The sequence below is a fragment of the Penaeus monodon genome, chromosome 13 (genome assembly GCF_015228065.2).
Source record: "Penaeus monodon isolate SGIC_2016 chromosome 13, NSTDA_Pmon_1, whole genome shotgun sequence".
Lineage (NCBI taxonomy): Eukaryota > Metazoa > Arthropoda > Malacostraca > Decapoda > Penaeidae > Penaeus > Penaeus monodon.
Genome location: NC_051398.1, coordinates 10,118,831 through 10,134,364, shown reverse-complemented (window position 1 = coordinate 10,134,364; position 15,534 = coordinate 10,118,831). Strand labels below are relative to the sequence as shown.

At 37.9% G+C, this 15,534-nt stretch overlaps 1 protein-coding gene across 5 annotated transcripts in view; it reads left to right on the top strand.

Annotated features, from left to right (window-relative positions):
- The window catches only part of LOC119580119 (protein pangolin, isoforms A/H/I/S-like), a 34,288-nt gene extending 21,472 nt beyond the window's left edge, over nt 1-12,816 (top strand). For 3 of the 5 annotated variants that reach the window (XM_037928060.1, XM_037928059.1, XM_037928056.1), the window contains one exon: nt 11,022-12,816. In XM_037928060.1, coding sequence (XP_037783988.1) covers nt 11,022-11,490 — 469 coding nt within the window. In that variant the 3' untranslated portion in view covers nt 11,491-12,816. Of the gene's footprint in view, nt 1-10,135; nt 10,518-11,021 lie in introns of all 5 variants that reach the window. The other 2 variants (XM_037928057.1, XM_037928058.1) reach the window with 1 other exon arrangement.
- The last annotated feature ends 2,718 nt before the right edge of the window (nt 12,817-15,534 follow it).

The following is a 15,534-nucleotide window of genomic DNA, read 5'->3' as shown; positions in this document are numbered from 1 at the left end:
CATGGCTAGGTAGGTAATCAAGTGAAATTCCTTGCCCAAGGGAACAACGTGGCGTCGGTGACTCGAACCCTTGAACTCAGATTGCCGTCGTGACAGTCTTGAGTCCGACGCTCTAACCATTCGGCCACCGCGCCCTTGACGATCATGGGCTTCCATGATTTTTTCTTAGCAATTTAGAGCGGTGGTTTGCCATTGCCTTCCGCCCGGTGTTTTTATCGAGTCACCATCTCTATTTACTCGGCACTGACTTGAGCTGGCTTGGCCACCCAGTGGCTAGGCAGGCAATCGAGGTGAAGTTCCTTGCCCAAGGGAAACAACGGGGCGGTCGGTGACTCGAACCCTCGAACTCAGATTGCCGTCGTGACAGTCTGGATCCGACGCTCTAACAATTCGGCCACCGCGCCCCCCCACCCCCCCAAAAAAAAAAAAATCATGTTGTAATGCTCTTGGAGTGAGTACGTGGTAGGGTCCCCAGTTCCTTTCCACGGAGAGTGCCGGTGTTACCTTTTTAGGTAATCATTCTCTCTATTTTATCCGGGCTTGGGACCAGCACTGACTTGGGCTGGCTTGGCCCACCCAGTGGCTAGGTAGGCAATCGAGGTGAAGTTCCTTGCCCAAGGGAACAACGCGCCGGCCGGTGACTCGAACCCTCGAACTCAGATTGCAGTCGTGACAGTCTTGAGTTCGATGCTCTAGCCATTCGGCCACCGCGTGCCTTGTGTGTGTATATATATATATATATATATATATATATATATATATATATATATATACATATATATATACATATATATATATATATATATATATATATATTATATATATATATATATATCTATATATATAATTATGGTAGTAAAACACACAATGGAGAAACTAGAATAACTGAAAATTGTGGGTTGTGGGTTTTTCTACCATAGTATCAACACGGAAGTGTTTTTGTAGTGGACCGCCTGTGTACGTCCCTCACGGTCCCCTACATATTCTTTCGTCTCCCCCCCTTTTCGAGATGAAGGGCGGCGTTCCTCCTCGTTCCACGGAGGTGTCGCAGCCTCGTACGCCCCCTAGGTTGCCCAAAGCCCCTGTTTTTATCCCCCGGGGTGAGGATGCCCGTCAACGGTGAGGAAGCTGCGGCAACAGAAAACGGGAGGCCACCTCGAGCGACTCACCTGCGCGGCCTCGTGACCCGTCCTTATTTTTTATGCTTTACCTTGGTGTTAGCTTTTTATTTAGTATGTTTTAATATTTTAGTATGTTTTTAATGAACATTTTTACATCGTGTTTTAGACGAACCTTGGGAAAAAGACCACCACACAGAAATGAATTTGCAAAAACTTTAATCTTTATTTACCTCATTATTATTTCATCTTAACTTTATAATATTTTACATTTTATCTTTTTATATTTTTACATTTTTACACATTTTATGAACGATCTTACCATGTACATAATGGTTCTTTTTTTACTTATTTTACTATTTTGTTTCAAGGAACTTTTATTCATTTTATGAAATCTAGTACTGCAAATCTGTGTTAGGTATACCATGTTAGGTTTAGGTGAAAATTTCCATATGCATGAAGTTGGAGATACAATAAGTCAGTTACAGAAGTTAGTGTGGGAAACATTCAGAGAGTGAACACCATGACAAATTGGTTTTACTTAAATTAGAGAGTAATATGTTAATTATGAAATGTATCATGGTATCTGAGATTAAGACTTTGAGAAGGATAAGTTTTACTTTTGGGAGGGTATTCGGATTGCATCTTGGAAGGGTGTGGGTCGATGGAAGCTGCTGTGAGTTATTCCCAGATGGCTGTGGTGAGCCGTCCTGAGCTTAGGATATGTGAACCACGTACCAGGCAGTGTGGCCACCTCAGGGGGTGCTGCTGTAAGTATTTTTGTGCCTGCTCTGGGTTCAAGTCTATCAAATAAATCTAGAGTGATAACACTGGTCTCTGAAAGTGCAACACTGCCATGGCAGTTTTGTGGCTGACAGTAGCAAAATTTTAACAATATTACAATTGTGAAATTTAAATAAAAAAATAATTACAATAAAAAAGTAAAAGTCTGCAAAAGCTTACAGGTCCCACACATACAAACAACTCACAATATACAAAATCAGTTGTGATCTCTATGAGACCAGCTGAAACTTGCAGTTTTACCTAATGGCCTGTGGACCACCAAAGTCAAGGATATTTCAACATTTAATGCCCTCCTCGGGTAACTCACCTAGAACTGAGTTGTTCACAAAATGAGACACTTCTTTTCAGGTCACTGACATGTGTCAGTACTTTAAATAATAACCACTGGTTCCCAGAAATTAAGTTCCCAAGACCCTCAACTTAAAACCCAATAAAATCCCATGAAAGAAAGAAAGAAAGAAAGAATAAAAAACTTCCTTTCTCATGAAAAGGTTTCATTTGACAAACAGTACTTTTCCGGATCAATTACATTTATTAGATCAATCCCCTTTAAAGAATTAGATCACAGGGGTGGAAAGACGTCTTTAAAGTTGAACGTGAAGATATAATGTAGCCAGCCAAACACTGTGCTCATATTCTTTGATATTTTTGGCCAAAAAGTAGATAAATTAATGTAACCCTGACTAATTATGCTTGTAAACAATAAAAAAAATAATCAGTAATGTAAGCTTCATACCTTGTTGGCCTTGTACACTTTATCACATAACAAAATTTTCTAAAGTGGGTAGTAACTTTATTATTATATATATATTTTTTACTTATACTTTGGGTGATCACAAGCCAAAAATTCAAAACAATACTACACAAAAACTGGACATATATAAGTGAACCTACACAAAGCATAAAATCACAGGAGCTGCTCAGTTCTACCGAGCTGCCAAAACATCACACAGGTACATGTGATGATTCTGTTTGGCAATTCTGTAATTAGCTGTTGTTTTTACAGCCACTGTACTGAGAAATTATAAACATCATTGCCACAGGTGTTCCATTATTTTATCTGAATAATACATCTCTGGTGCTCTACTGTAGCAGCTGCTAAAGCCACAATTCTTAAAATGTCGCAAGATATGTGATACAAGAAATAAAGAAAAATCAGAAAGTATAAAAGAAATGTTCTCGATCATTCCTTCTGACTGACTTTTCTTTTTTATAACCAATTATTTGTATCAAGAAAATATTAAAATGATAAAAATTCCCATGACAAAAAGAATCCCCTTGGGATGACAGATCAGCACAGAAAGAGTGAGAGAAATGCTCGGTCTTTGTAAGTATTTTTCCTACTCATCACCTTTTATTCACATATTTTCAATAACAAAACATGATGTGATAATTATAAACTTAATTATTTCAGAGTTTTATGATTTAGTTAGAAGAAAACTACACAAATTAACATGACTATTAATGGTGTTTTCTTGAATTATTATCAATGAATTTATAAATACTTTGTATCAATTACAAAGAAATAGCTTATTATCCAACAACATTTATTCCTTATAACACCTTCCATAATATTGAAAATCAATATTGGAGTTAAAGGAAGCTAAAAAGTGCCATAAAAAAGGTCAATTTTTTTTTTTAACAATCTGAAATGTCAGTTTAAATTTTCACTCATATAATATTTCCTAAACTACACAATATCACAGTAAACACAAGCCTGACATAATTTTTTCAGTTAATTAGAAATATCTAACATTCTGTGGTATATATTATCCACAAAACATGAGTAGGCATGAAGACTGACTTTCCATCTGTCTGTCTGGGGTTTTCATGGTTATAAATAGTGATACATTAATTTTAAAAATCTCAACAAAAGTTTATGTAAAAAAAAAAAAAAAAGAACAAAAAATATTCTGAAGTTACAAAAGACTCTGTGGTCTGTAAGTACTGTGTACTTCTGAAACAGTCCAAAGCTTCACGTATTAATTGGTTAGCCATTTTAATAGCTGTACAACAAATGCTCCCACGGATGATAAGAACTATGGCATTAGAGAGCAAGTTTATTTTGGTAAAATTTCTCAAGTATTTACAACCATTTCAGATTTATTTAAACACATCAATCCCTGATCCACTGAAGCAGCAGCTCTGATCTTTCATATAGTGGCTTTATAGTATAAGGTGTGGCAGGTTCCCTCACCGGTTTGCCAGCTATAACTTGTTTGCCAATAAATAACTCTTCATGAAACTGACTCTTGTCTTTCTTATATTTTTTCCAGCTTTCTTGGATTTCAACAATGATTAACACAATCCAGCTTTTCACTGCTTAAATTTTCAAATAGACCCTATGTAAGGTGAACACTGATTAGCCTGAGGCTGCACAGTGCCTTTGTCAACTCCCTAAACACTTCACAGTTTAGAAAAGCAAGACTGTCTCCATACTTAGCCTGCAACACTGGCTAAGTCTAGGCTTATACATAGGTATGGTCATCCTGACACATTTAATTATCAAATTTACCAGCATATGATTCCAGGATTTCACCACAAATATTGTTTGTTTTACACTTTTTTCCATGTTGCAGAATAGAACGAAGTGAACGGCTGGCTCTGCAGCTTTAGAGTAGAGTACCTAACACTGCTGTGTGTGTGATACAATGAAGGGTTGATTCATGATGTGAAGGAACAATTATTTACAGGGATGGTGCCAAACAGGGGCCACAAGTCTTTGTCTTCAGCCACACTTTTGACACTGAGGTATTGGTGACTGTACTGGCACAGGCCCAACCTAGAGCCCAAATTTTGTCCTGATCAATGAAAAAACAACCAATGTATCAGCCAAAATACACTGGCATGAATTCCTGATTCTTCATTATAGCACTTTCTCCTTTACAAAAGTGTGGTGTTTATAAGAGGGTGGGCATGTCCAGCACAGCATGTGGGCGTGGGTATCTAGGGTTGCAGTGGGTCATGTGACGCTCACCATAGCTGGGTGTGAGGAGTCTTGAGACCCAGCCTCAGGTTTGTTGCTAGCACACTGGCCAGTCAACTGGTTCACACTAAGAGGATTATTGATGTCACGAGGATTGTGCCCACAGGGGGCCTGTGAGGTGAGGACCCTGGGCACCTGGTTCATCTGTAGCTGAGGAGCTTCTCCTGGCGTTAAAGGGAAGCCAGAGAAGCTGGCGATGGCATGAGCAATGATAGGTGGCCCTGACGGTGATGCCAAAGAAGGACCAGGCGAGGGCATCAGACTTGAGGATGCAGGGGAGGTGGCGGTGTGGTCACCCATCAGTGCTGTTGAGGGAGATGACATGTCTTGCAAATCATCTTCCTCTTCGCTCTCTTGCGAGGCATCTACGCTGTCTGCTGACCCAGGCGCCATGTCTTCACCTTCCTCTCCTTCCATGTATCGAATACATTTCTTCTTTCGCCTGAAAAAAACACCAAATGATAATGTACTTCTAATGACAGGAAATAATGAAGTTAAAAAATGAAAATAAAAAGGTCATGCTTGATATGAACATAATAAAACCTCTACTCATGCAGCTACTGCCCACATCCTGTAAAAAAAAACAAAAAAATAAAATAAAATATACCATGCATCAAAAACTAAAAATTAAAAATAAGTGTGGCTGAAACATTACCAGGACTATTTATGACTTTGGTTAGTATATAGTAAAAGAAAGAAAAAGAGATAATTAATGGAAATTGTGTTACCTCTGTACACATAAACATGCGGAACACTGGATAATACAAACAAAACAAAACCTGTAAAATAAAACAAGATGAATCACTACAAGACACTCACGTGATCACACTGCTTGTGATGGATATTGAATAAATGACTAACAACACTACATTGATGAAAGGTGGATCCTTTCCTTGTGTTCAAGATCCCTCACAGCAGCTCACAGCACAGTGAAGAGACTCACAGACTAGAGATTAACATAGGTAGGTTCAGAAGGAGAAGAGACACCACTGCTGCTGCCGTTGTTGTTGTTGTTGCTGTTGCTGTTGTTGGTTGTGCTGCTGCTGCTCGTGCTGGTACTTAAGTTAACGATGGAGTGTATGGGGGTACCCGGTGCAGGGCTGTAGCTAGGGCCCCCCGTGCCTACCTGGGAGGCTGCAGTTGGTGCTAGAGAGGTCAAAGTTGCTGGCCCAGCGCCCTGAGTTAGCGAAACAATGACCGCTCCTGAGGTGGCTGCAGCAGCAGCTGCTGCTGCTGCAGCAACGCCCCCAGATGCACCAGCAGCTCCTAACAGGGAGGCGGGGACCCCAGGGAGGCCCGCCCCCGATGCTAGCGACACCGCAGGCTGCGGCCCGGGAGAGAGACCAAGGTTGAGACTAAGGGGGGCCACCGTCACCATACACACCGCCCTGGCTCAGAGCCTCACCGCCACCTGACTGCCATTGAACCCTGGACCAGTGATCAGAAAATGTGTCAGTTCAAGGGTTAGCCATGCCTCATTATTCCCGCAGCTGTACACATGCTGGGTGCACAGAGATGTTAATAGTGGCACATTTGCCCCTTCAGTCAGACTAACTTTGGTCTTGGGCACTCAAGCAAAAGTTCTCACCAATATATTCTGGGGACTATGAATTTAAGGTTTAGATGAGGGAAGACACATTTTCTGATGCTGTTGAAGAACATGAGTTTCAGAGAGTGGACGGCAACGGGCGGGACAGAGTGCATGGCATGCGAGCACAGGTGGATCTACAGATGACCAAGGGTGGGATCTAGAACCACACTGAGTCTCCTGTACCACCATGCTCGCACCCACATCTGCACACTAACCACAAATTTAAGGCAAAAACATCTAATGGCACACAAAGATGGAACAGTGAGACCTTTTGCCAGGGTCCCTTTCACTCCATGTGACTTATCATCCAAGATATCCAAAATATAATAGATATGAATAGTATTATTGATTGCAGATTTCAATAAGGCTCACTTTGCAAACAAAACTGACTGAGCAGTATTGAAATTACATAAAAGAGTAACCAAAAATAATACTTCTGGCTAAATTTCCTATGTACAAAAGGTTAGTTCACATTGGATGATAAGTCCCCACTCATACACTCAACTACAGCTATTCTTATTGTATGTGTTAGATACAAAAACAATAATAAAATTCATGCATATATCTTTAACACGTAAGCCATTTAAGCCAATATCCAAAAGCCTGTTAAGCAGTTGTGTACAATATCAAATGAAAATGGAATATTATCAGGCACAGGTTGCCTATAATGCTAACCGCTAAGCCAACATGTTCTCTGGTTTGATTTATAAGCATGTGATGATACTGTACAGGAATTCTCCTTGTTTACCAACTCCCCCAGATCCAAATGACCATGTAAATGACCCCATGAGCCATTGAAACTAGCAATACTATTGAAAACCTGATGTCTGTTCTGGTAAGGAGTGTACTAAAGAAAGAGAACTACATGCCAGGTAAACCTCATGCTGTTGCACTCTTGGGTAATAAGATGATACAAAAAATATCATGCAGCTGTATGGTTACAGCGAGTAAAAATCATAAATAAGACATTAACATAATTCAAGAAATAATTATTTCACATCAACTTAAAGAAAATACACATAAGAACACATATTTGGCACAAACACAATCTGAAGAACAGAGTAAAACTTAAAAACATAAATATCAAGTCATTCAAAAATAAAAAAACAACAGGCAATAAACAATCTAAGTACATTCCTAACATGTAAAATTTCTCTGGATTACATCAGTGCATAGTCATTTCTGATTATTTAATGGAAATACATTATATTATTGTTACCTTAGCTGAAGTTACAATTATCCAAACTAAAGTAACAATCAGTAACTAATATAAAATACATTATTTTCTCATGATTTCCTCTCTCTGAATTATTAATTTAATATAAAATCTTACTAACCTGCAATATGGGTTACAAGATATTCAGAAAAAAATTAATGTCAGACAAATGTACTTAGAAAACATCAAGAAAAATAGAAATTTAGAAAACATGATTTCTATGAAAATTAAATATGTAATAAACAGCAGTCAACAACAAAAACTGCAGTTAGGTCATACAAACTTTCACACAAAAAATATTAAAAAAACAAAAGTCAGTTACAAAAAAAGGAGTAACTTCAAATTAAAAAACACAAAAGTCTTACTACCAAAAAATTAGATATATATATATATATATATTATATATATATATATATATATATATATTTATATATATATATATATATATATATATAAATATATATATATATATATATATATATATATTTATATATATATATATTTATATATATATATATACTATATATATATATATATATATATATATATATATATATATAATTTTTTGGTAGTAAGACTTTTTGTTGTTTTTAATTTGAAGTTACTCCTTTTTTTGTAACTGACTTTTGTTTTTTTAATATTTTTTGTGTGAAAGTTTGTATGACCTAACTGCAGTTTTTGTTGTTGACTGCTGTTTATTACATATTTAATTTTCATAGAAATCATGTTTCTAAATTTCTATTTTTCTTGATGTTTTCTAAGTACATTTGTCTGACATTAATTTTTTTCTGAATATCTTGTAACCCATATTGCAGGTTAGTAAGATTTTATATTAAATTAATAATTCAGAGAGAGGAAATCATGAGAAAATAATGTATTTTATATTAGTTACTGATTGTTACTTTAGTTTGGATAATTGTAACTTCAGCTAAGGTAACAATAATATAATGTATTTCCATTAAATAATCAGAAATGACTATGCACTGATGTAATCCAGAGAAATTTTACATGTTAGGAATGTACTTAGATTGTTTATTGCCTGTTGTTTTTTTATTTTTGAATGACTTGATATTTATGTTTTTAAGTTTTACTCTGTTCTTCAGATTGTGTTGTGCCAAATATGTGTTCTTATGTGTATTTTCTTTAAGTTGATGTGAAATAATTATTTCTTGAATTATGTTAATGTCTTATTTATGATTTTTACTCGCTGTAACCATACAGCTGCATGATATTTTTTGTATCATCTTATTACCCAAGAGTGCAACAGCATGAGGTTTACCTGGCATGTAGTTCTCTTTCTTTAGTACACTCCTTACCAGAACAGACATCAGGTTTTCAATAGTATTGCTAGTTTCAATGGCTCATGGGGTCATTTACATGGTCATTTGGATCTGGGGGAGTTGGTAAACAAGGAGAATTCCTGTACAGTATCATCACATGCTTATAAATCAAACCAGAGAACATGTTGGCTTAGCGGTTAGCATTATAGGCAACCTGTGCCTGATAATATTCCATTTTCATTTGATATTGTACACAACTGCTTAACAGGCTTTTGGATATTGGCTTAAATGGCTTACGTGTTAAAGATATATGCATGAATTTTATTATTGTTTTTGTATCTAACACATACAATAAGAATAGCTGTAGTTGAGTGTATGAGTGGGGACTTATCATCCAATGTGAACTAACCTTTTGTACATAGGAAATTTAGCCAGAAGTATTATTTTTGGTTACTCTTTTATGTAATTTCAATACTGCTCAGTCAGTTTTGTTTGCAAAGTGAGCCTTATTGAAATCTGCAATCAATAATACTATTCATATCTATTATATTTTGGATATCTTGGATGATAAGTCACATGGAGTGAAAGGGACCCTGGCAAAAGGTCTCACTGTTCCATCTTTGTGTGCCATTAGATGTTTTTGCCTTAAATTTGTGGTTAGTGTGCAGATGTGGGTGCGAGCATGGTGGTACAGGAGACTCAGTGTGGTTCTAGATCCCACCCTTGGTCATCTGTAGATCCACCTGTGCTCGCATGCCATGCACTCTGTCCCGCCCGTTGCCGTCCACTCTCTGAAACTCATGTTCTTCAACAGCATCAGAAAATGTGTCTTCCCTCATCTAAACCTTAAATTCATAGTCCCCAGAATATATTGGTGAGAACTTTTGCTTGAGTGCCCAAGACCAAAGTTAGTCTGACTGAAGGGGCAAATGTGCCACTATTAACATCTCTGTGCACCCAGCATGTGTACAGCTGCGGGAATAATGAGGCATGGCTAACCCTTGAACTGACACATTTTCTGATCACTGGTCCAGGGTTCAATGGCAGTCAGGTGGCGGTGAGGCTCTGAGCCAGGGCGGTGTGTATGGTGACGGTGGCGCCCCTTAGTCTCTAACCTTGGTCTCTCTCCCGGGCCCGCAGCCCTGCGGTGTCGCTAGCATCGGGGGCGGGCCTCCCTGGGGTCCCCGCCTCCCTGTTAGGAGCTGCTGGTGCATCTGGGGGCGTTGCTGCAGCAGCAGCAGCTGCTGCTGCAGCCACCTCAGGAGCGGTCATTGTTTCGCTAACTCAGGGCGCTGGGCCAGCAACTTTGACCTCTCTAGCACCAACTGCAGCCTCCCAGGTAGGCACGGGGGGCCCTAGCTACAGCCCTGCACCGGGTACCCCCATACACTCCATCGTTAACTTAAGTACCAGCACGAGCAGCAGCAGCACAACCAACAACAGCAACAGCAACAACAACAACAACGGCAGCAGCAGTGGTGTCTCTTCTCCTTCTGAACCTACCTATGTTAATCTCTAGTCTGTGAGTCTCTTCACTGTGCTGTGAGCTGCTGTGAGGGATCTTGAACACAAGGAAAGGATCCACCTTTCATCAATGTAGTGTTGTTAGTCATTTATTCAATATCCATCACAAGCAGTGTGATCACGTGAGTGTCTTGTAGTGATTCATCTTGTTTTATTTTACAGGTTTTGTTTTGTTTGTATTATCCAGTGTTCCGCATGTTTATGTGTACAGAGGTAACACAATTTCCATTAATTATCTCTTTTTTCTTTCTTTTACTAATATACTAACCAAAGTCATTAAATAGTCCTGGTAATGTTTCAGCCACACTTATTTTTAATTTTTAGTTTTTGATGCATGGTATATTTTATTTTATTTTTTTGTTTTTTTTTACAGGATGTGGGCAGTAGCTGCATGAGTAGAGGTTTTATTATGTTCATATCAAGCATGACCTTTTTATTTTCATTTTTTAACTTCATTATTTCCTGTCATTAGAAGTACATTATCATTTGGTGTTTTTTTCAGGCGAAAGAAGAAATGTATTCGATACATGGAAGGAGAGGAAGGTGAAGACATGGCGCCTGGGTCAGCAGACAGCGTAGATGCCTCGCAAGAGAGCGAAGAGGAAGATGATTTGCAAGACATGTCATCTCCCTCAACAGCACTGATGGGTGACCACACCGCCACCTCCCCTGCATCCTCAAGTCTGATGCCCTCGCCTGGTCCTTCTTTGGCATCACCGTCAGGGCCACCTTCATTGCTCATGCCATCGCCAGCTTCTCTGGCTTCCCCTTTAACGCCAGGAGAAGCTCCTCAGCTACAGATGAACCAGGTGCCCCAGGGTCCTCACCCTCACAGGCCCCCTGTGGGCACCAATCCTCGTGACATCAATAATCCTCTTAGTGTGAACCAGTTGACTGGCCAGTGTGCTAGCAACAAACCTGAGGCTGGGTCTCAAGACTCCTCACACCCAGCTATGGTGAGCGTCACATGACCCACTGCAACCCTAGATACCCACGCCCACATGCTGTGCTGGACATGCCCACCCTCTTATAAACACCACACTTTTGTAAAGGAGAAAGTGCTATAATGAAGAATCAGGAATTCATGCCAGTGTATTTTGGCTGATACATTGGTTGTTTTTTCATTGATCAGGACAAAATTTGGGCTCTAGGTTGGGCCTGTGCCAGTACAGTCACCAATACCTCAGTGTCAAAAGTGTGGCTGAAGACAAAGACTTGTGGCCCCTGTTTGGCACCATCCCTGTAAATAATTGTTCCTTCACATCATGAATCAACCCTTCATTGTATCACACACACAGCAGTGTTAGGTACTCTACTCTAAAGCTGCAGAGCCAGCCGTTCACTTCGTTCTATTCTGCAACATGGAAAAAAGTGTAAAACAAACAATATTTGTGGTGAAATCCTGGAATCATATGCTGGTAAATTTGATAATTAAATGTGTCAGGATGACCATACCTATGTATAAGCCTAGACTTAGCCAGTGTTGCAGGCTAAGTATGGAGACAGTCTTGCTTTTCTAAACTGTGAAGTGTTTAGGGAGTTGACAAAGGCACTGTGCAGCCTCAGGCTAATCAGTGTTCACCTTACATAGGGTCTATTTGAAAATTTAAGCAGTGAAAAGCTGGATTGTGTTAATCATTGTTGAAATCCAAGAAAGCTGGAAAAAATATAAGAAAGACAAGAGTCAGTTTCATGAAGAGTTATTTATTGGCAAACAAGTTATAGCTGCAAACCGGTGAGGGAACCCTGCACATCACCTTATACTATAAGCCACTATATGAAAAGATCAGAGCTGCTGCTTCAGTGGATCAGGGATTGATGTGTTTAAATAAATCTGAAATGGTTGTAAATACTTGAGAAATTTTACCAAAATAAACTTGCTCTCTAATGCCATAGTTCTTATCATCCGTGGGAGCATTTGTTGTACAGCTATTAAAATGGCTAACCAATTAATACGTGAAGCTTTGGACTGGTTTCAGAAGTACACAGTACTTTACAGACCACAGAGTCTTTTGTAACTTCAGAATATTTTTTGTTCTTTTTTTTTTTTTTTTACATAAACTTTTGTTGAGATTTTTAAAATTAATGTATCACTATTTATAACCATGAAAACCCCAGACAGACAGATGGAAAGTCAGTCTTCATGCCTACTCATGTTTTGTGGATAATATATACCACAGAATGTTAGATATTTCTAATTAACTGAAAAAATTATGTCAGGCTTGTGTTTACTGTGATATTGTGTAGTTTAGGAAATATTATATGAGTGAAAATTTAAACTGACATTTCAGATTGTTAAAAAAAAAAATTGACCTTTTTTATGGCACTTTTTAGCTTCCTTTAACTCCAATATTGATTTTCAATATTATGGAAGGTGTTATAAGGAATAAATGTTGTTGGATAATAAGCTATTTCTTTGTAATTGATACAAAGTATTTATAAATTCATTGATAATAATTCAAGAAAACACCATTAATAGTCATGTTAATTTGTGTAGTTTTCTTCTAACTAAATCATAAAACTCTGAAATAATTAAGTTTATAATTATCACATCATGTTTTGTTATTGAAAATATGTGAATAAAAGGTGATGAGTAGGAAAAATACTTACAAAGACCGAGCATTTCTCTCACTCTTTCTGTGCTGATCTGTCATCCCAAGGGGATTCTTTTTGTCATGGGAATTTTTATCATTTTAATATTTTCTTGATACAAATAATTGGTTATAAAAAAGAAAAGTCAGTCAGAAGGAATGATCGAGAACATTTCTTTTATACTTTCTGATTTTTCTTTATTTCTTGTATCACATATCTTGCGACATTTTAAGAATTGTGGCTTTAGCAGCTGCTACAGTAGAGCACCAGAGATGTATTATTCAGATAAAATAATGGAACACCTGTGGCAATGATGTTTATAATTTCTCAGTACAGTGGCTGTAAAAACAACAGCTAATTACAGAATTGCCAAACAGAATCATCACATGTACCTGTGTGATGTTTTGGCAGCTCGGTAGAACTGAGCAGCTCCTGTGATTTTATGCTTTGTGTAGGTTCACTTATATATGTCCAGTTTTTGTGTAGTATTGTTTTGAATTTTTGGCTTGTGATCACCCAAAGTATAAGTAAAAAATATATATATAATAATAAAGTTACTACCCACTTTAGAAAATTTTGTTATGTGATAAAGTGTACAAGGCCAACAAGGTATGAAGCTTACATTACTGATTATTTTTTTTATTGTTTACAAGCATAATTAGTCAGGGTTACATTAATTTATCTACTTTTTGGCCAAAAATATCAAAGAATATGAGCACAGTGTTTGGCTGGCTACATTATATCTTCACGTTCAACTTTAAAGACGTCTTTCCACCCCTGTGATCTAATTCTTTAAAGGGGATTGATCTAATAAATGTAATTGATCCGGAAAGTAGTTTGTCAAATGAAACCTTTTCATGAGAAAGGAAGTTTTTTATTCTTTCTTTCTTTCTTTCTTTCATGGGATTTTATTGGGTTTTAAGTTGAGGGTCTTGGGAACTTAATTTCTGGGAACCAGTGGTTATTATTTAAAGTACTGACACATGTCAGTGACCTGAAAAGAAGTGTCTCATTTTGTGAACAACTCAGTTCTAGGTGAGTTACCCGAGGAGGGCATTAAATGTTGAAATATCCTTGACTTTGGTGGTCCACAGGCCATTAGGTAAAACTGCAAGTTTCAGCTGGTCTCATAGAGATCACAACTGATTTTGTATATTGTGAGTTGTTTGTATGTGTGGGACCTGTAAGCTTTTGCAGACTTTTACTTTTTTATTGTAATTATTTTTTTATTTAAATTTCACAATTGTAATATTGTTAAAATTTTGCTACTGTCAGCCACAAAACTGCCATGGCAGTGTTGCACTTTCAGAGACCAGTGTTATCACTCTAGATTTATTTGATAGACTTGAACCCAGAGCAGGCACAAAAATACTTACAGCAGCACCCCCTGAGGTGGCCACACTGCCTGGTACGTGGTTCACATATCCTAAGCTCAGGACGGCTCACCACAGCCATCTGGGAATAACTCACAGCAGCTTCCATCGACCCACACCCTTCCAAGATGCAATCCGAATACCCTCCCAAAAGTAAAACTTATCCTTCTCAAAGTCTTAATCTCAGATACCATGATACATTTCATAATTAACATATTACTCTCTAATTTAAGTAAAACCAATTTGTCATGGTGTTCACTCTCTGAATGTTTCCCACACTAACTTCTGTAACTGACTTATTGTATCTCCAACTTCATGCATATGGAAATTTTTTACCTAAAACCTAACATGGTATACCTAACACAGATTTGCAGTACTATATTTCATAAATGAATAAAAGTTCCTTGAAACAAAATAGTAAAATAAGTAAAAAAAGAACCATTATGTACATGGTAAGATCGTTCATAAAATGTGTAAAAATGTAAAAATATAAAAAGATAAATGTAAAATATTCATAATAAAGTTAAGATGAAATAATAATGAGGTAAATAAAGATTAAAAGTTTTTGCAAATTCATTTTCTGTGTGGTGGTCTTTTTTCCCAAGGTTTCGTCTAAAACACGATGTAAAAATGTTTATTAAAACATACTAAAATATTAAACATACTAAAATAAAAAGCTAACACCAAGGTAAAGCATAAAAAATAAGGACGGGTCACGAGGCCGCGCAGGTGAGTCGCTCGAGGTGGCCTCCCGTTTTCTGTTGCCGCAGCTTCCTCACCGTTGACGGGCATCCTCACCCCCGGGGGATAAAAACAGGGGCTTTGGGCAACCTAGGGGGCGTACGAGGCTGCGACACCTCCGTGGAACGAGGAGGAACGCCGCCCTTCATCTCGAAAAGGGGGGAGACGAAAGAATATGTAGGGGACCGTGAGGGACGTACACAGGCGGTCCACTACAAAAACACTTCCGTGTTGATACTATGGTAGAAAAACCCACAACCCACAATTTCAGTTATTCTAGTTTCTCCATTGTGTTTTACTACCATATAT